The sequence below is a fragment of the Halichoerus grypus genome, chromosome 7 (genome assembly GCF_964656455.1).
Source record: "Halichoerus grypus chromosome 7, mHalGry1.hap1.1, whole genome shotgun sequence".
NCBI classification, from domain to species: Eukaryota; Metazoa; Chordata; class Mammalia; order Carnivora; family Phocidae; genus Halichoerus; species Halichoerus grypus.
The window spans coordinates 150653474-150674364 of record NC_135718.1 but is presented as its reverse complement, the minus strand read 5'-3'; the positions used below and the strand labels follow the sequence as shown (position 1 = coordinate 150674364).

The 20891-nt window shown below is 46.4% G+C and overlaps 1 protein-coding gene across 3 annotated transcripts; it reads right to left on the bottom strand.

Moving 5' to 3' along the window:
* Positions 1-91: 91 nt before the first annotated feature.
* Positions 92-11780, bottom strand: DEDD (death effector domain containing). 3 transcript variants are annotated; one of them, XM_036078897.2, is made up of 6 exons: positions 11282-11780; positions 9481-9513; positions 3212-3600; positions 2915-3022; positions 1773-1919; positions 92-1245 (listed from the first exon to the last, which is right to left on the bottom strand). In XM_036078897.2, exons 3-6 carry the CDS (start codon positions 3534-3536, stop codon positions 869-871), a joined length of 957 nt encoding a protein of 318 aa, XP_035934790.1. In that variant the 5' UTR covers positions 3537-3600; positions 9481-9513; positions 11282-11780; the 3' UTR covers positions 92-868. The 3 variants fall into 3 exon arrangements, with proteins under 3 accessions (XP_035934790.1, XP_035934791.1, XP_077934571.1); XM_036078898.2 differs by lacking the exon at positions 11282-11780 and adding an exon at positions 11123-11220; XM_078078445.1 differs by lacking the exons at positions 9481-9513; positions 11282-11780 and adding an exon at positions 7984-8100.
* Between the last annotated feature and the right edge of the window lie 9111 nt (positions 11781-20891).

Sequence of the window (20891 nt, the reverse complement as noted above, 5' to 3'; positions counted from 1 at the left end):
GGAAAGAGAAGACAGGAGGTGATACTGAATGACTTCACTTTCACCTGTGATGCCCTTTGCCCAAGCCAGAAGAAAGCCAAGGGGAAAGGGCTGCAGGGTACATGATTTATTTTCACTTGAACATGGAAGGGAAGTCTCACACTCCCCCTTCCCCTTCTCAGGGGGAGTGTATTTTAATCAGCACCCCCTTCTCCGTCCACCCTGTCGGGAGGGGCAACTCGGCTGACCCAGTCCTCCCTTGAAGAGGGTTTGGCAAAGGGGACAAAGGACGGAGCCGCACCCGACAGAGGTCTGAAGCCCTGGAACGGAGGGAACGGGGCAGAGAGGAGCAGCACCAGAGGCCAGGAGAGAGCGGAAAGGGCCACAGCTTCTTTGTTTTTTAAAAATTCTATAATTTGGGAGAGGGTGGTGATTCATTTCCAAAATACACTTCAGAGTCCCACCTTCCACACAGCTCCCTTACTCACAGCCCTTTGGTTTTTCAGACAAAATTGAAGAGCCCTCGTAAAGCCAGAAGCACGGATAACCCCTCGACGCACCCAAAAGCAGTGTTCGCTTCCATCCCTTACAAAGACTACGTTCTGTAGCCTCTGCTTCTCCCTCTACGTTTGTCTTACGGCTCAGTGGCAAGGTGGCTGTAGAGACACATTAGGAGGGTACGCGGGAAAGGGAAACAAGGGGGAGGCCCAGGCACGTGGGTGCAGGGAGGGGTGGGGAACACCACTTCCATTTTCGTCTTTTCCTTTTAAAAAAAAAAAAAAAGGCAGGGGTGTGATTGGTCGGAAGGGCAGAGGACCAACCCCAGAACAGTCCGTGAGCTCCAGAGGCGGGCGGTGGGGACAGTCCCCCGAGGGGTGAGAGGGGACGGTCAGGGCAGCGCCTGCAGCATCAAGTTCCTCAGGAGTTTCTGCCGGCCCAGCTCGTAGTCCTCCTCGTCCACGTTCACCAGCAGCTTGATGGCTTCGTGGCCCACAGCCTGCTTGAGGGAGTCTGTGATAAAGACGCCTTTAAGCGCCTCTAGCAGCGAGCCATTGATGTAGTCGCGCCAGAATGCGTCGAGGTAGGTGAGCTCAGAGAACTTGATGTCACAGATGATGGAGCCCAGGTCCCGAGACTTGAGGATGGTGTTGGCCTGGTTAAAGCGCTCAAACTGGCGCTCAAGTGGGTCCTGCTTGTTAGAGAAGACGTTGCCTTGCAGAGCGGTCTCATGCTGGCAGTACTCAGCCCGCACCCGCAGCCTGATGTCTGTGGGGAAGAGAAGACACGCACGAGTGGTTGCAAGGGGGGCGGAGGGGTGGAAACGAACAGCTGAGCGGTGAAGTTGGGCGCATCGCCTGCCAGCCTTTCTGCCTCTCCCCCAGGACTAGTTCTTTTCTATGTACCCCTGAAATCCTTGCCTGAACGCAAGAGTTTCCCTTAAATGGGCCAAGGCCAGGTCAGATTATCGCCACTGCTCACAAGCAGCACCTTAACTTCTAGGAGATCTTTTCCTAAGTAACAGGCACACAAGTCCATTTTAGTACTCGATCATGCTTGGTTCATCCTACAACAAGGATGTTGTAACATCATCCCTTTGATTAGTATTAACTAGAAAGAGCTGAAAGGTACTCTGCCACAAAGACAGAGGAATTCTCTCCCCAGAGACTAACGCATTCAATCCCACCACGTCATTCAACCATTCAACACGAGCCCTGCACTGCCCGGTATCTCAGCAGTTCTTTCTGTCTCCCCCTCAGGTCCACTCCGCCTCTAGAACCCTTCAACTTCCTCACCACATGTCTGCTTTTCCTTGGGGTCTGGTGTTACTGACTTCCGGCGTTTTCGTTGGCTCCCAAGTGTGGCTCTCCCTCGAGCTGGCCGCTTGCTACACATCTGAGGGCCCGAAGTGGGGCAGCACACCACAGGATAGTGGGGAGGCACTGATCAGAGAGTAAAAGGGGAAAAAACATCATAGGGTAAAAGCAGAAATGCAAACACGTCCCTTGGAATGAGAAAGGACTCCTTTAGAGTTAGCACCAAAAACCGTATCAATAAAGTGACCTGAAAAGAGGACAAAAGGTGGGGACAATTACAGGACCCAGGTGAAGCATTAACACCTCACCTGATTTTCATAGGGGGCTAGATACTGGGGGGGTTGGGGGGCAGTGAGAGAGACACAGTATCCTTTCATTCAGGCTGGCAAAGCTGGGACAATGAACGGGTTTTCCTCAACAAGGAGGAAAGAGAGAACGCGCACATCTGTGTGTGTCAGGTGGGTGCCCACGATGTCAAACATGCGGTGCAGGTTTTTGTTTTTTTTTTTTTTTTTAGATTTATCTATTTATTTGAGAAAAAGAGTGTGTGTGTGCAGGGAGGAGGGGCAGAGGGAGAGGGAGGAAAAGAGAGAAAATCTCCAGCAGACTCCCCGCAGAGCAAGGAGCCCAACACGGGGCTCGATCCCACGACCCCAAGATCATGACCTGAGCCGAAATCAAGAGTCAGATGCTCAACAGACTGAGCCACCCAGGCACCACACACCCCCACCCCCTCCTTTTTTTAAAGATTTATTTAATTAGAGAGAGGAAAAGAGAGGAGGGAGGGAGAGAGAAAGCACATGCAGGAGCACGTGGGGGCGGGGAGCAGAGGGAGAGAAAATCCCAAGCAGACTCTGTGCTGAGCATGGAACCCAACACAGGGCTTGATCCCAGGACCCTAAGATCACAACCTGAGGCAAAACTAAGAGTCGGATGCTCAACCAACTGTGCCATCCAGGCACACCCCCCTTTCTTAAAAGTTAATGCTCTATACCCAACGTGGGGCTCGAACTCACAACCCTGAGATCAAGAGTCAGATGCTCGACTGACTGAGCCAGCCAGGTGCCCCTGGTTCCTTCTTTCTTGAATACAAAAATTAGGAGGAGTTAATATTTTCTTACCTGTTTTGGGGGGTTGTGGAGGCCTCGGTTCTGGATCGCTGAGGGCTCTGGGGGTCACATAGCGAATTGACGTCTCCTCCAGATACTTGTCTACAAGATCAGGGCACACTATAGGAGGGGAGGGAGTCATTCAGGAAGAGATCCTCCCCCCCCCAGTCCCCCTCCAGTGGGCCTCCTAACTGGCCCTGGGCACCCCTAGGGTCAGCGCCTCCTCCCACGTGGACTCCTGCGCTGCTCACCCCGGCCTCCCACGACTCTGCCCAGGCCCCTGTGTCCCCAGCCCCCGTGCACCCTCACCAGCCCGCCGCCTCTTGAGGGTGACGTAGGGCAGCAGGTCATGACGAGTGATGATGCGCAACAGCTGCAGCACCTGGCGGAAGTTACTCTCGTCACAGCGGCCCTGGCGCTCCAGCGCCAGTAAGAAGTCACGTCCGTTCCGGATGAGGCCACGCTCGTGGTCGTCAATCACGTCGACAAAGAGGAAAGAAAGCACGCGCACGTCTCTGTGCGTCAGGTGGGCGCCCACGATGTCGAACATGCGGTGCAGGCTGTAGAGCCCGTGCTCCTGCTCACCGCGCTCCTCCGGCCACAGCTGGCTCGCCCGCCGCTTTCGGCCCGCCATGCTGGGGGCTCAGGTGCGCAGCGCTGCCCACGACCCCCGCTCAGCAGCTGCAGTCCCCACTATGCTGTAGGGACAAGGAAAGAACCCGTGAGCTGCTCGATGGCAAGAACTGGTCTCATTCACTTGTCTGTCCACAGTGCCTAACACAGTGCCTGGCACAGAGGAGTGCTTACTGAGTCTTTATTCAAAAAGTATTCATTGAAAAGTAAAGCCTAGAGCTCTCCACATCCAACAGATGTTGTCCTAAGTCCACACCCTACTGGAGAAATACAGTCACTTCCCCTAAGTGAGAATGTTCTATGCAATTTCAGGGCTGCATATTCAGCAGGAGTTGCTATTAGATGTTACCCCAATTGATTGTTCTCCAGTCCCCAAAATACTGCTTTTGGTCCCTTGTGCTCTCCCTCCCACCCCGCCGACTACCTCACCTCTTAAATGTAGGCAAAACTGAGAAGTAGAGAATTCACTCTTAATATGGAAGCTGCAGCAGATGAACTTACGGACTGACAGTAGGGAACCTGAAAATCTTTAGGTTGAGAACTAGTTTCAATTCTCCCTGTGTCATTAACAAGCCGTGTAGCTGTAAGACCCTACGCGAGTCACTTCACTTCAAAGCCTCACTGCCCCCATCTACAAAACATGAATGAAACTACTCCTCAGACTTGTCAAGGATCCAATTAGAAAATACATGTGAAATTGCTGTGTCAACTAAAGAGATTCAAAGAGATAAGCATCCCTAACCTCTGCAGCCCAGACCCATCCCCCCACATTCCTATCCTCATTTTTCCTACAATCCAACTAAGTTCAAAAGCATAACTGCACAGGTTAATAATATTCACCAAAACTCACGGATTTAAATCAACAAACATTATTAAGCTCCGGCACTGAGCATTCTTCTAATGCTCCTCTGCCAGGTGTACTCCCTTGATGGCCACATACCATGTGGATATACCCCCTTCTGACCTTCCCTCCTGGTTGTCATCTGCCCGTCCCCTCAAAACGACTGACAGCAGCCTGACATTCATTCTATAATCTGGTGTTTGATTCACAAAGTTCCACCAGCAAGCTGGGTAATGTCAATGACCAGCCAGTAACCAAGCTTCAAGTCCAGAGGCTTCCATGTCCACTCTAGTCACACATGTGTGCTGCTCCTCCAGACAGTGCCATCCAGTACTGCTCCACCCCTGACCACAGCTCCAATCACTCGAATCATTATAAATTCCATTGAAGCTACTTCTAAATATGTCTTAAATCACCTCATCTTTCCACTGCCCCTGCCCTGGTTCAGGTCCTAATAATCTCTCACCTGGACTATGGTAACACCCTCTTCAAGGGCTCTCCTTACCAACAATCTTAACCTACCTAAATCCATTCCCCACATCCAGGTGAATCAGCTAGCTAAAATGCACAACTGAGGGGCGCTTGGGCGGCGCAGCCGGTTAAGCATCCTACTCTTGGTTTCTGCTCAGGTCTTGATAGCAGAGTCCTGGGATAGGGCCCTGCATCAGGCTCCACGCTCAGCACAGGGTCTGCTTGAGATTTCTCCCCCTACCCCTCCTGCTTGTGCTCACTCTCTCTAAAATAAGTAAATAAAATTTTTAGAAAAATAAATAAAATGCACAACTGACCACATCACTTTTCTGCTTAAGACCTATCTACAGCCTCCTCCTTACCTATAAGAACACTGGTAAACTCCTTACACAACACACCAAACCTCTGAGATCTGGCCCTGCCTACCTTTCAGACCTCATAACCCACTTTTTATTCTCCTCCATTATCAATTTGGTTATAGCTCAAATACAGCACGCAGTTCATTTCTCTGTCCCTTTCTTCAGCCTACTCCTTTTGCCTGAGTGCCCCTCTCCCTTCACTGTCCCATATATGCCCCATCACCACCCTTTTTCAGATGGCTAAACTCCTACTAATCCTTTAAAAGTCAGCTCAGATAAGATCTTCAAATTCATTCTCCACACCTCCATGCTGGGCTAAGTAGTACTCTTCTGTGCTCCTACGGAACATCGTGCATATTCTCTTTAAACCCCTTATCAAAGTGTACTAAAACTATCTGTGTATTATTATCTTAGTAGACCTTAAACAACTCATGTAGACAGACTAAGTCATATTCATCTTCATATCCCCAGTGCCTAGCAATGGATAGAGACTGGCACATAGTACTCGCAACCTACTGAACTAAACTTAGGACATCATCACAAGCAGTATCAATTAAGAAACTCATACAAGTCTAAGAGAGGACTTCATTAGAAACAGATACACACAACCTAGTTACATGCATACTCTCTAGCTAGCTGCAGCCTCCCCTACGCTGTGCAGAACTTCCCATACCGCAGCACCCTACTCAGCAACAAGATAGGTTGTCCTGACAATTTATACGCCAAGAAACTGAGGCTAAGTTAAGAAAGAGAATAAACGATAAGCTGCTTCAGAAGAGTCAAGCTGATGGGCTCTCAGAAAACTGAAGAGCAAGTACAACCTGGTCCTCTCTTGCTCAATAATCCTAAGAAAGAAGGAGAGACTCCTTCCCTTAAGAAAAGGGGAGGTCCACCCTGGAATCACTTAGCCCCGTATCATGGGTTCTGATACGTGGACAAGAAATATAGCTCATATCTGCTTATGAGAGCCCAGATGCCCCCACCCCACCCCTAACCCCGAGCATGGGAAACAGCTGGGAAAACAGTTACCCAACTATGGACTGGTTTTCTCTGCCTCTTCCTCTCGTTTCACCTGTTGTAGTTACTGGGTACAAAATGGGGGGGCGGGGGGCAGAGGATGAAGGAAAGTAACTCCTTGCTCATAGCAGGCAACATGAGAAAACTGAGCCTTAGACTTCTTGTTCCCTATCCCACCTGTTCCTTTTGGCCAGCTGTTGATTATGAGGATCCCAGAAAAAGCAGATGGGCAGGTTTCACATTCAACCAATCCAAAGAGTAGGTTGCTAGAGAGCTCCCGAATTCAAAGTGTCCTGACTATGAGCCCCTAGAAATGAAGGAATATTGTCTCCACATACCTTCCCACTGGAAAATGAGGCCATAGGAAAGCACTATGGTCCTAATTATGTATCAATGGATGCAATTCTATAATAGGTCTCAGTCCTCTGAGAGTTAACTCTCTAGATATGAGAGAAAAAACAGCCACCTTTAAGTCCTAGATCCCAGGCTGGATCATTCAAAGGGCCAGGAATTATCATAGCTTCCAGGTCAATGGTTCTCAACCAGGGAGGATTCTGCCCCCCAGGGGACATGTGGCAATGTCGGGAGACATTTTAGACTATTATGACTGGAGGGGGCAAGGGACCGCGCTACTGGCCTGCAGTGAATAGAGGCCATGGATGCTTCTAAACATCTTATAATACACAGGACAGCCCCCACAACAAAGAATTATCCAGCCCAAAATGTCAATAATGAGGGATGGCTGGTTAAGCGTCTGCCTTTGGCTTGGGTCATGATCCCAGGGTTTGGGATCAAGCCCTGTGTCCTCTTGGGCTCCCTGCTCAGTGGGGAGTCTGCTTCTCCTTCTCCCTCTGCTTCTCCCCTCTCTCACGTCTACACGCGCACACATGTGCATGCGCTCTCTCAGATAAATAAATAAAATCTTAAAAAAAGGGGCGCCTGGGTGGTTCAGTCGTTAAGCGTCTGCTTTCAGCTTGGGTCATGATCTCAGGATCCTGGGATCGAGCCCCACGTCGGGCTCCCTGCTCCGCGGGAAGCCTGCTTCTCCCTCTCCCACTCCCCCTGCTTGTGTTCCCTCTCTCACTGTGTCTCACTGTGTGCTCTGTCAAATAAATAAATAAAATCTTAAAAAAAAAAAAAATAATGCTGAAGCTGAGAAACCCTATTGTAGATGGACCATGATGAAGGGTCAAAAGAAGAGAGACAGCATGTCACTTTCCACCCTAGATCTAGAGAAGGATGCCATTGGGTCCTTCTGACCCAAACCCATCAAACAATATTCCAGAAGAAAAGAAAAGCCAGTCAGACATAGACTTATTTAACTCCTAAGTTCAACGAGCACTAAGGAGTTCCATCCCACTCCAACCCTGGCTTCTCTATCACCTGCTGTGGCCATTCAGGTGAGCAACGAGTGGTGGGGCTATACTCTCCTCTGCCCCATCCCAGGAGGTCGAATGTGACCTCGTTCAATCCGGACCTCTGTGAAGATAAGAGAAATGCCATCCTCTGCAAGACAAACAAAAAGGATCCTGCACTTAATTCTCACAGCCATCTTTAAAGTCCTGAAACTAGACCAGTTGCAGACCCTTCCTTGCTCGACTGCTGATCAGACATTCTGCTTACTCAATGAAGCAAAATGTAGAAGAAGTCTAAGTTTCCCAAGGCCATGTCCTTGAAAGAAATGTCAGGAGGCTGACATGCAGGCTAATAGGCAGCCCCCCCCCCCCTTACTTATCTCCTAGGATGGTGAGTTCACTCACTTAGCAATCCAGATGGGGTTCCAAGAATCTAACTTCAGCATTAAAAGAACATGGCCAACTTCCTCTTAAACCAAAATATACTCAGCTTTCTGTGGCAGTGAAGCTTGGGAACACAGCTTAAAATATACAGAGATCCTAGATGAAAGATAATCAGAGTAGTAAGAAGAACGTACCCCCTGTAAACAATAGATTAAAAAGAACTCCTAAGTCCTGAAATATTGCCAGATATCAGGACACAAAACACTCCAAAGAGTCCTGATCCCGCTGGCTGGTTTGGGTCCGTTTGAGAACCTAACATGAGTCCCCCTGTTACAGTTTCCCAATTTTTTTTTTTAACCCCCAAGAATAATTCTTTATTCCCAGGAATTGCTGCTGCATTTCCTGTAGTTTTTTGTTTGTTTCCTTTAGGGAGGTCCAAACCAGCCAAATGCCAACAGACGGTCTGTATGTATCTACAGAACTGCCTATCAGGTTTCTACTTCCAAGCAAAGTCTAGTCTCATCCCAACCAGAAATGACATCTGTATTTTTTTGAGGTACTTGATTCTCTCAGAAGTCCGTAGAGGAAAGTCATGTGTAAGAAGTACAGAAAGAGGGGCGCCTGGGTGGCTCAGTCAGTTAAGTGTCTGCCGTTGGCTCAAGTCATGATCTTAGGGTCCTGGAATCGAGCCCCACATTGGGCTCCCTGCTCACAGGGAACCTGCTTCTCCTTTTCCTCCCTGCTCGTGCTTTCTCTCGCTGCCTCTCTCTAATACATAAATAAAATCTTAGAAAAAAAAAAAAGGAAAGAAATACAAAAAGAATGATTTCTTGAAATGAAGATGAAAGTCTAGTTTCATCTCAACAGGGATGGCATGTATATTTTCACAGAACCAGAAGTATTTGACTCTCTCTGAAGCCCTTAGGGAGGAAAGTCATGTGGAAGAAGTAAAAAAGAGTGATGTTTTGAAACTTGGAATGAAAACGACATGGAAAAGCTTCAAGATGACTGAGAGAAAGTAAAGAGCTTTCTTGCTGGTGGGACAAGGAAAATGTAACCAAGTATCTGAAAGTCAGAATTACATAGTATGTTTTCAAAAGGAAGATTCCAGGATCCCTGAACAACTAGAAGGAAGAGTAAGCTAGAGGAAAAGCCTTCCCATGGAAGGTGCCTCAGCAACCCCCCAAGGGTAACATTAGTAGATGTCCCGTTAGAGTATAATGTTCCATATGTTAAACAATGTTTCTCTCGGAGCTGACCAAGAAGACTACATAATAACAAACCAAAGCTGGGGGCTTGCCCCCAAACACCTAATTTCTGCTCTCTTTTCCTTCCTACCAATCTCCAGTTACCCAGAAAGACAGTGACTGCAACAGATCTTATTCACTCAGCTATGTAGGTGAAAACTCATTTTCCCTGGCATCTAACCCATTACTGGGCCAACTCCAACACATTTCTCATGCCATTCCCATCCATTCCCTTCCATTGTTCAAAAACAATAAAAAGTTCCAGACTTACCTTTGCAAGAAACTTAATTTCCCAGGTCTCTTCCTAGCACAAGGTTGGAAGCCAGCAGCAAAACAAAAACAAATAGGGGGGGGAGGGGGAAAGAGTCAATTTTCAAGCTTTATTTTGAAACATCAAAGGCCCAAAGAGTTAGTCTCAGTTACAAAAATACACAAACACACCTAAAGCCATTTCGATTAAAGTGATCCACTCTGAGCAAAATGAGAGAACTCACCCCAACCAAGTCCCCAGGCTTCCCTCTCTACTAACCAATTCACAAAACAATACCAAATCAAGAATTTCCAGACTCAATGGCTCATGGCAACTTGTGGGAAATTCAACAACTTGTGGGAAAACCAATTATGCTCTGATACCTTCTCACCTGACTCCTCGATTCCTTGAAACCCACCTATTTTGTTACAATATTAACATTGATTTTCAGCTTTAGGGAGAACTGGGGGTGGGGAAATGGTTACAGCCAAAGAAGGCACTTTGTATCACTTCGCTTATCAGACCAGAACTATCCTCCAAATTTTGTCTTCTGCCCTTTCCCTTAGCACACAGTGAGAGCAAAATATCCACTGGGGCCGCATTCGCTCAGACATCTACATTTCACCAGGGAACGTTTTCTATATGTGAATACTGACCCCTCCCTCTTAGCACATAAACAGCAAAAGAAAGGTCTGGAAACTAAAGCACTCATTTAATTATCCAGGTTGCCTAGATGCCATCCTGCTTTCTGTTCCCTTTCTCGGACTTCCACAGCCTCCTCCTTGGCATATAGGGGTCCAACTCAGCACGGCTGTTTCCCCAGTCTTAAACTGCTAATTGCTAGAAACTAGAAAAGTCCTTTACTCCTTCTACAGTTTGGCGGCGGTGACACTGGCTTCCCCATTTCCCCTTCTTTCAGTAACCAGGAAAAACAAGGGAGCAGTAAGTCAGGGAGCCTTTGGAAAGCAAATCCAGTTGAACCTTCATCCAACCCCAATTCTCTGAACCATTCCCTTCTGCCCTTCCCACCCTATTAAAAGCTAAAGGCCTGGCAATTAGAATTGGTTGCAACTGATGCTGCTTAACTCTGCTCTCTCTCTTCCTTTCCACGGGGGGGGGGGGTTGGGGGTGAGGGAAACCCCCAACCTCTATCACCCGTGCAGCTCCACTGTCCTATCTACCAGCCCATTCCCCTTCCTCCCAAACTTTCCGCCTAGTCTCTCACTTTCCCCATTACCTCGTCACACCGCCACGCTCTCCATTCCCCCAAAACCTCCGTGCTCTCCTTTTCCACCCAAATTCTCCCCTAGGCCCTTCCCCCTCCCACCTCCAATTTAACACTTTCAAAGCCTCCCCCAAAACGTCTGAAGTCCCCTCCTCATCCTTTCCCACCTCCTCACAACACCGCTCTCAAGAGTCCAGTCCCTCCCACCACATGCCACCAGCCCCTTCCCCTTCGCACCCTCCGCCGCTCCCTCCCGAGCCCACCGCCCTCAATCCGGCGGGATCGCAGCCCCACTCCCACCTCGGCCGCGCCAACACCCCCGGCCCGGCCCGGCCCTTGTTTACGCCCCTCCCCGCGCCCACTCCCCCGCCTCGCCCCTGCCCTCTCCCACAGTTGCCACCTCCCCCGCACGCCCCCTCGGCCGCTCCCCTCCCCCACCTCGCAGCGTCCCGTCACCTCCCTCTCTCGAGGTTCTCGGGCTGGACGTCGCCTCCGCCTCCCCCTCCACTTTCCTTCCCCAAGCCCTCCGCGGCCCCGCCCGGCCCCGCCCCGTCCCGCTCGCCTCCCCCTCCCCACTCCGCCGCCCCGCCGCCTCACTCTCGGCTCAGGCTCGGCGTCGCCATGTTGGATCCATCCGCGCCGCCCTCCCGTCCCGTCGCACGCCGCCGCATCCGGGCTCCAGCCGCTGCCGCTGCCGCCGCCGCCGCCGCCGCCGCCGCGGGCGTGGAGGGGGGGGCGGCCTCGTCCTGAGCAGCGCCTCCCGGAACCTGGCCGGTTAGCAGTGGCTTCGAAACCATAGTGAGGCTTGAGCCGGGGTGGCCATGCTAGGTGAGGGCAGCCTGGCAGCGGCATTAACCGGGGCGTGGATAGCTTCACTTTGGGAGGAGAGACTAGAGACTGGTAGCCATCTTGCTTTGGGGCAAGCGGGCACCGCAGGTTCTGCCTGACGGCGGCTTCAGGGCCCTAGCGAGGAGGGAGTGAGGATTGCTTTCTCGAGTGTGAGAACATTGGGGGCGCCAGAGCTGGCTGGTGTCGACTTCAGGACCCATCGAAAGACTGGGACTAGCAGCCATGACTCATAAGGGCGGAATATTGCAAGGGTCGGACTGCCCCGCGAACTTCGGGAAAGGTTCACGATCGGGATTTGACCTTTGCCCTGGACTTCCGGTAAATCCGGACGTTCCGTAAACCTCAGTCCGGAGCTGAAAGCGCTGCCCAGATGCCCCTCGGATTTCATTCTTTGAGCATTTGCCTTTTAAGCACCCGCTTCCTGAAGGAAGTGTCGCCTGAGCCGAATCCTGGACTGGTGGGAAATGGGGCTGGGGGGCCGGGTACGTTCTGGAGCTGTCAGCAGCCTGTTGGTTAAAGGAGAGGTAATAAATGAGGCCCGTGAGAATGGGAGGGACCGATTACGCAAGGCCTTGTGAATTAGTTGATTTTATCCGAAGGGCAACGGATAGGCCTTGAAGAGCTTGGCTGAGAAGTGAACAATTGTATTTGCGTTGTTAAAAGATCGCTGGTTGCAATGGGGAGAATGGATAGGAGGGAACGAAGTTAGAGGCCAGAACAATTGGAAAGCTCTTCTCCAGGCAGGAGACGGCGGTGGTCTGACCTAGAGGAGGGAGACTGAGGATGGGAAAGAACATCGGAAATGGGGATGAGGCAGAGATTATTTCCCAGTATTCTGAGTTGGGTAACTGGGGAAAAGTGATGCCATCTTCTCTTTGGTTTGGGGGCAGAGAATGAGTTTAGGTGCCTGTGGATGGATATCCATCCATTAGACAGTTGAACATTAGATCATGTGGGTTGGAAACCCAAAAGTTTGAGGTGTGTGCGCGAGCGAGCGTGTGAATATAGTTAGGTGTTGAAGCCATGGAATTGGATACGGCCTAGAGAGGAGTATCTGCATCTGGAGAATGAGATGAGGGAAGAAGACAGAAAAAGGGACATTGAGAAGGAGCAGACAGAAGGGAAAGAAGTAATCCAGGAGTGAAGTACCAGGGAAACTGGTCAAGGTGTTAAAGGTAACAGATTAGCTAAGGTATGTACTACAATGTGTCCATTGGGTATTGCAAGAGCAAGTCCTTTGGTAGTTTTAGAGGAAGTTGTTTCAGAGATACGGTGGGATAGAAACCAGAGTGAGGTAAACTGAGTGACTGGAAACAGACGATGTATAAAGAGTTTTCTTGTGGTGTTGACTGTAAAAAAGAGGCTAGAGGTAGGGTGTAGCATGAGGCGGGATTCCAAAGAAAGGGAAGGACTTTTAGATGCCTGTGGCACAACCAGACCTACCGTACCAATGGCAATTGAATACACAGATCTAAATGTAGGAAAATTAAATGGAAATTATTAAATGAAAAAAAGCATGAGTAGAAGAATACATGTGGCACATTTACACAGGCATTTAAAAATTAACCATGGGGGCGCCTGGGTGGCTCAGTCGGTTAAGTGTCTGCCTTATGTTCAGGTCGTGATCTCAGGGTTCTGGGATCGAATCCCGTGCTCGCTCACTCGCTCTCTTTCTCGTGCCCTCTCAAATAAATAAATGAGATTTTTTTTTAAAGTAACCATGAAGAGTGGGTCTGAGAAGGATGAAATTTCTACTTTTTATTTTAGATCCATCTTTACTGTGTGGATTTGTTCTACTATGTACATATATTACTTTTATAGAAAACTACTTTTTTAAAACTCCAGTGATGTATAGGCCAGAAATTCTGAATCATGAACATTTCAGTGGCAGTTGAAGCCATAGATTTGGGCAAACTCCAGAGAACAGCAGAGGGCTAGGAAGAGTGCTCTGGGGGAATTCCAACATTTGTAGTACACAAAGAAGAGCCCTTGGAGAATCTTTGAAGAGGAACAGCCAATGAGAAAGAATAAAAATTAGGTGATGATTCTTATAGAATCAGAGGGAAGAGAGTATTTTTTTTTCCTTTTTTTTTAAACTAATTTATTTATAAATTTATTTGAGAGAGAGAGAGAGCATGAGCAGGAGGAGGGACAGAGGGAGAGGAAGAAGCAGACTCCCTGCTGAGCACAGAGTCTGATGTGGGGCTCGATCCCAGGACCCTGGGATCGTGACCTGAGCCGAAGGCAGAAGCTTAACTGACTGAGCCACTCAGGTGTCCCTTTTTCTTTTCTTTTCTTTTTTTTTTTTAAGATATTATTTATTTATTTGAGAGAGGAATAGGGAGAAGCAGACTCCCCTCTGAGCAGGGAGCCCAATGCCAGCTTTGAGGCTCGATCCCAGGACCCTGGGATCATGACCTGAGCCAAAGGCAGATGCTTAACCTACTGAGCCACCCAGGCGCCCAGGAAGAGAGTGTTTCAGAGTTGTCCCCAGAAAGGCAGCTAACAGGAAAGGTGATTTTAGCTCCAGACCTAATTTTCCTGGAAGCTTGGTACAAAGGTCAAATCCAGATCATGAACCTTCCCCCAGATAATATGTGGAATTTGATCCCTGTGCTGTTCCACCCTTAACGCATCATGGCTGCCAGTCCCCGTCTTTCAAGGGGCCTTGAAGCCCACTCTGGCGCCACCAGTGCTGCCTCTCCCGTTGCCTACTATGGCCCTGAAGCTGCTATCAAGGAAAACCTGGGGGCGACTGGGTGCCTCAGTCAGTTGAGCTTCTGTCTTTGGCTCAGGTCATCATCTCAGGTCCTGGGATCGAGTCCCGTATCGGGCTCCCTGCTCAATGGGGAGTCTGCTTCTCCCTCTCCCTCTCTCCCCACTTGTGCTCTCTCTCTCTCTCTCTCTCCCAAATAAATAAATAAAATCTTAAAAAAAAAAAGAAAGAAAAACCTGTGTGGGGGTGCCTGGCTGGCCCAATGGGTAGAGCATGCAGCTCTTGATCTCAAGATTGTGAGTTCAAGCCCCACATTGGGTATAAAGATTACTTGAAAAAATAAAATAATAAATTGGAGGTGGATTATCTCTTAAAAAAGAAAGAAAGAAAGAAGGGGGGAAAAAACCTGTGTTGCAAGAAATGGTGAAGATAAGGAATTGAAAGTAGGAGTATGGGTTGGAGTTGAGAAGGTCAAGCAGTAACTAGGGGAAAAAAATATAAATAAAAATAAACTCATTTAAAAAAAAATAACTAGGAGTCACATGGATTTTCCTAAAACCACCCAGAATGAGGGGAAGAGCTGGCTGAGAGGTTAATGAACAAGGTGCTGATGTCAACAAGCACGAGGGCTAACGGGCCAGAGAGCCAGTGGCGTCAGCTTCCAGGAGGAACGAGTTTTTGCAAGAAAAGGAAAGCACAATCGTCTGAGGATGAACAGCCTCTGCTTTAGAAGGTTGCTTCCATTAGACAAAGTCAAAATTTCTACCCCACTCATTTTCCCCCTGAGCCCGCGGGGGGAACTCTGTTCCTTTGTACGCAATCTCCTATATAGCCTCATTTTCTTCACAGAACGCTCCCTAGCTTTTCCTAGAGGAAGACTCATCAGGGCAGAGGTAGCTGTGATGTTCCTCTACATCAGCTCCTGTCCCTTCCTCAGAGCCTCAGCAGAGAAGTCGTCCCTCTGACTTTCCAACACTGGCCCCTTCAGCTTGACCCCAATTCCCCTCCTCTTCTGCTTCTCAACACTATTCCCACAGCTGCCTCTTCCTTCAGTGGAGTCTTTACCCTGACATCCCTCAGCTACCTTTCACGTATTCCCATTTCCACTGTGTCCTCCCCTATAGTTCTTAACTCACTAATGCTCAGTGATTAGAAAAGCATTTTTTCTGAACTTAGAAAAATCTATCACTTCTGCTTATTGGTCCCATTTTTCCCCCTCCGGGTCAACATAGCACAGCTGCATATCAGTGCTCCAGATAGCTACCATGTCCCCACTAATTTTTTTTTTTTTTCAAATCAATGATCTGTCTAAAAATCTCCTTAATCTGTTCCCTTTTTTTCGTTCCCCTGCTCTGACTTTCACCAATAGGACTTTGGGCAAGTTCCTTAATTTCTCTGAGCTTTTCTTATCTGTAAAGGGCAAAGATAACATCCACCCCATAGGTCATTGTTTTAATGATTATATTAAATTAGCAGATGAGATGTTAGCATACGGCCTAGCCCATTGTAAGTGCTCTAAAAGTGTTACCTAATATTTATGTATTATGCTTTTCACCAGGTTTCAGAAATTTCCAAGGTTCTTTATCAGTGCTCTCTGCTGCCCCCATGGGGATAACTTTTTCTGAGTCACTGGGTATCCTACAGGTCCTGCCTCAAAGCAGCCCTGTTACACCAACTTCACCAGCTAATTAAGAGAATCAGTTCTTTGGTTGGTTGTTCAAATAAAAATGCTTCTGTATTCCAGCCCATTTGCTATCTTTTTAAAAGAATGTGTCAGGAAACCTATGTGTTTCTGAAATCAAGACATAACTGTCTGACATTTTCCTAGTTTCGTTAATTTAGTAACACTGGCAGGCGCACCTGGGTGGCATCAGTTGGTTAAGCATCTGCCTTTGGCTTGGGTCATGATCTTGGGGTGCTGGGATCGAGCCCCACATTGGGTTCCCTGCTCAGCAGGGAGCTTGCTTCTCCCTCTCCCTCCCACTCTTGCTCTGGCTCGTGCTCTCAAATAAATAAAATACATTTTTTAAGATTTTTTTATTCATTTGAGATAGAGCGAGAGAGAGCACAAGCAGGACGGAGGGAGAGGGAGGGAGAGGGAGAAGCACCCCGAGATCATGACCCGAGCTGAAGGCAGACGCTTAACTGATTGATGCCACCCAGGCACCCCAATAAATAAAACATTTTTTAAAAAAAGAAAGAGATTTGGCGCACCTGGGTGGCTCAGTCAGTTAAGCATCCAACTCTTGGTTTTGGCTTTGGTCATGATCTCATGGGTTGTGGGACTGAGTCCCACAGCTGGCAGGCTTCCTGCTCAGTGGGGAGTTGGCTTGAAAGATTATCTCCCTCTGCCCTTCCTCCCACTTGCGTTCTCTCTCTCTCTCTCTCAAAGTAAATAAATAAATTGTATTTAAACAATCTAGTAACACTGGCAAGGAAAGTCATTCAGTCATTTACTTAATGAGTGTATGATAACTGTCTACTAATGTCAGATGCTGTGATAGGCATATAGGAGAGGATACACAGTGGTGAACAAAACAGACATGTCTTCACAGAGCTCACTAAGGAAAGAAAAATATTGTAAATTGAGATAGGTGCTATGAAGGAAAAGAACGGAATGCTATGACAGACAGAAAAATAAATGATCAGGGAAAGTCTCGTTGAGGAGGTGACATGGAAACAGACCAGAAGGCCAAGACGGAGCCAGCCATCTTGCAGAGAATGGGGAGGAGTATCCTAGGCTGAGGACACCTGCAAAAGGTCCAAAAGCAAGAAAGACCCGGCACCCTGGAAGCCTGGATCACTGTAGGCATCTGGGGATCACAGCCTTCTTTTTCATTGTTCGTAAATCACTCTTTAATAACTCCTCTATAATTTTACTAAGAATAATCTGTTTTTTAGTTTCCAGAATTCACCATCTAGAATTTCCCTCTTTGAAAATGTGGACATTTGGGGTGCCTGGGTGGCTCAGTCGTTAAATGTCTGCCTTTGGCTCAGGTCATGATCGAGGGTCCTGGGATCAAGCCCTGCATCGGGCTCCCTGCTCCGCGGGAAGCCTGCTTCTCCCTCTCCCCCTCCCCCTGCTTGTGTTCCCTCTCTCGCTGTGTCTCTCTCTGTCAAATAAATAAATAAAATCTTCTAAAAAAAGAAAAAAAAATGTGGACATTTGCGGTATTGTGAGTTCTTTAGATTATATAAAGGGGACACAATTTCACTTACATAATACTTCTGATTTCTAGAATACCATGTGTCCAGGGCCTGAACTCATTTAAAATGCTAAGAATCCTGTTACTATTTTAGTTTATCATTAATGAACTTATAACTAATAAAAAGAATTTTCCTCCTCATATTTCATCATTTCTTCATGTTCCAAGCTATAGCTATTTATATACAGTTTTATATAGCTAAAATAATAATGTAATTAGCTTTATTGCAGATGATGTCTTATTTACCTAGACAACTCATGAGAATCCACTTTAAAATTACTACAAATAATAGTAGAATTTAGTTAAGTGGGAAAAAAGTAACATGCAGAAATAAATATCCTTTATATATATAAACAGTAAGTTAAAGATGTAATTAAAGAAAAGACTCCATAGCAACAAAATAGATAAAATGCCTAGGAATAACCTTAACAAGAATGTGCAGGATCTGTCTGAATTTTAAAATGCTACCCACATAAAAGAAAACTTGAAAAATGGAAAGTAACATCATGTTCTTGGATAGAGAGAATGAATATATAATGATGTCACTTTCCCAAAGTTGTCTATAAATTTAATATGATCTGTAGAAAAATATTGGCAGGATTTTTTTAAAGCAATTTTTAAAGATTTTATTTATTTGAGAGAGAGAGAGAGAGCACAAGCTGGGGGGGCGGGGGCAGAGGGAGAGAGACAAGTAGGCTCCCCGCTGGACAGGGAGCCCCATGTGGGGCTTGATCCCAGGACCCTGAGACCATGGCCTAAGCCAAAGGCAGATGCTTAACCAACTGAGTCACGAAGGCACCCCTTGGCAGAATTTTTAAAAAATAAAACAAGCTTATTTTAAGTTCACATGGAGAAATAAAGAAGAATTGAAAATCCTGGGAAAGAAAAGGAACGAATAGAAGCTAGCCCAACCAGATAGAAAAAATGTATTACAAAGCTACAATAATTAAAACAAGGGGATAACACCCTATGGACAACTTGATGGAACAGAATAGAAGTGAAAAGACCTAAATACATACAGAAATTTTGTATTGATAGAGGTGTCACTTTAGATCAGTGGAAAGAATTTGTGTTATTTAATATGTGGTGTTAGGACAACTGAGTCAACATCTGGGGGAAAATGTTGGATCTCTACGTCATACTCTTCACCAAAATTAATTCCATATACATTAATAGCCAATCACAATTAATGTAAAATACTAGAAACTAAAACATAAGGGCACAAAAATGTTGAAAGTAAAACAATGGCAAAAGATCCACCATGCAAACAGAAACCAAAAGAAAATTATGTAATAACGGATAAAGTAGATTTCAAGGCAAAAAGAGTACTAGAAATAAAGGGCATTTCATATCAATAAATTCAACTTACCAGAAAGCTGTAAATTTGTATGCATTTAATAATAATCTCAAATTATGTAGAGGAACAGAGCTACAAGGAAAAAAATAGACAAATTTACAGTCATTATAGGAGATTGAACATACCTCACTGTAAAGAGCGTCCCTTAACTGATAGAGAATATTTCTTTAAAAAGGCGGGGGAGGGGTGCCTGGGTGGCTCAGTCATTAAGCCTCTGCCTTCAGCTCAGGTCATGATCCCAGAGTCCTGGGATGGAGCCCCGCATTGGGCTCCCTGCTCCCCGGGAAGCCTGCTCCTCCCTCTCCCACTCCCCCTGCTTGTGTTCCCTCTCTCGCTGTGTCTCTCTCTCTCAAATTAATAAATTTTTAAAAAAATCTTTTAAAAAAAAGATTGATTTTAGAATCAATAGACCAAAAAAAAAAAAAATCAATAAGGATATAAAAAATTTAAATAATATGAGCAGCAAATTGAATTCAGCAAGCATATGTAGTTCACTATACCCAACAACTGCAAATTACAAATTATTTTCTTTGTCATTTGTTTGTTTCAAGTTTTTATTCAAATTCCAGTTAGTAAACATATAGTGTAATCTTGGTTTCAGGAGTAGAATTTAGTGATTCATCACTTAACATATAACACCCAGTGCTCATCACAACAGCCTTCCTTAATACCCATCACCCACTTAGCCCATCCCCCACCCTACAAATTATTTTCAAGCACACTTCGGACATTTTAAAAACTGACATATTGTGCTACAGAGCAAATTTCAACAAGTTTCGAAGGATTGAAAATATACACTGTTTCTTGTTCTCATTACAGTTAAGCTAGAAATCAGTAACAAGGTAACTAGAAAGTCTATTTAGAAATTATGAAATACACTTCTAAATAACCCCCCAAATTACAACTGAAGTCAGAGAATAATTTGAACTGAATGATAATAAAAATACTATATGCCAAAACTTACGGGATGGGGCTAAAGCTATGTTTTAACAAGAAAATATATAGTCTTAAGTGCACATATTAGGAAAAAAGAAAAGCTGAAAATGCATTATCTCAAGAACCGAGAAGAGTAAATTAAACCCAAAGAGAGTAGAAGAAAGAAAGTGTGCACACAGAGATGTCTGGAAGGATATACACTCAAAATGATAGCAGTTTTTAATCTCGGGGTAAGATTTTTATTTTTATTTTTTAAAGATTTTATCCATTTATTTGACAGAGAGATAGAGAGCACAAGTAGGCAGAGAGGCAGGCAGAGGGAGAGGGAGAAGCAGGCTCCCCGCTGAGCAGGGAGCCCGACGTGGGACTCGATCCCAGGACCCCGGGATCATGACCTGAGCCGAAGGCAGCCGATTAACCAACTGAGCCACCCAGGCGCCCCAAGATTTTTAATTAATTTCATTTTTCTATATCATTTAAGTAAGGTACAATAAACAAAGCCATTTTCATTTTAGGAAAAAAAGTAGTAGAGGAAAACATGGGATAATCTTTTTGTTGTTGTTGTTATTGTTGATGTAGTCTGTACACCCAACACGGGGCTTGAACTCACGATCCTGAGATCAAGGGCTGCTCACTCTAAGCACTGAGCCAGCCAAGTGCCCTGAGGGTAACTTTTATAAGATAATCTAGACTGTTGTAGTGACATACCAGAAGCTGTAAGTAAAAAGACTGATTAACTCAACCTCATATGTGAAAAATGTATACATGGTTAAAGATACTGTGAAAGGGCACCTGGGTGGCTCAGTCGGTTAAGTGTAGGACTCTTGGTTTCAGCTCGGGTCATGATCTCAGGGGCCTGGGAGGCCATGTCTGTCGGGCTCTCTGCTCAGCAGGGAGTCTGCTTCTCCCTCTCCCTCTGCGCTTGTGTGCTCTCTCTCTCTCAAATAAATAAATAAATAAATAAATAAAATCTTTTAAAAATACTGTGAAGAAAAGCAAAGACTGATAATAAACTGGGAAGATTATAACTAATCACAAATGTCTAATTGCTTTGATACAACGACAACAAACCCTCATACAAATCACTAAGAAAAAATGAATAGTAATTTAAAAGAGGCGAAGGATATAAGAATTTATAGAAAA

Bases quoted from the DNA above. Each gene is read 5' to 3' on its own strand.
- DEDD (XM_036078897.2), bottom strand. From the start codon at position 3,536: ATGGCGGGCCGAAAGCGGCGGGCGAGCCAGCTGTGGCCGGAGGAGCGC. The intron at 1,920-2,914 runs GTAAGAAAATAT...CTCTCTGATCAG, and splicing joins TCCACAACCCCCCAAAACAG to TGCCTCCCCACTATCCTGTG. The intron at 1,246-1,772 runs GTGAGGAAGTTG...TCTTCCCCACAG, and splicing joins CAAGGAAAAGCAGACATGTG to ACATCAGGCTGCGGGTGCGG.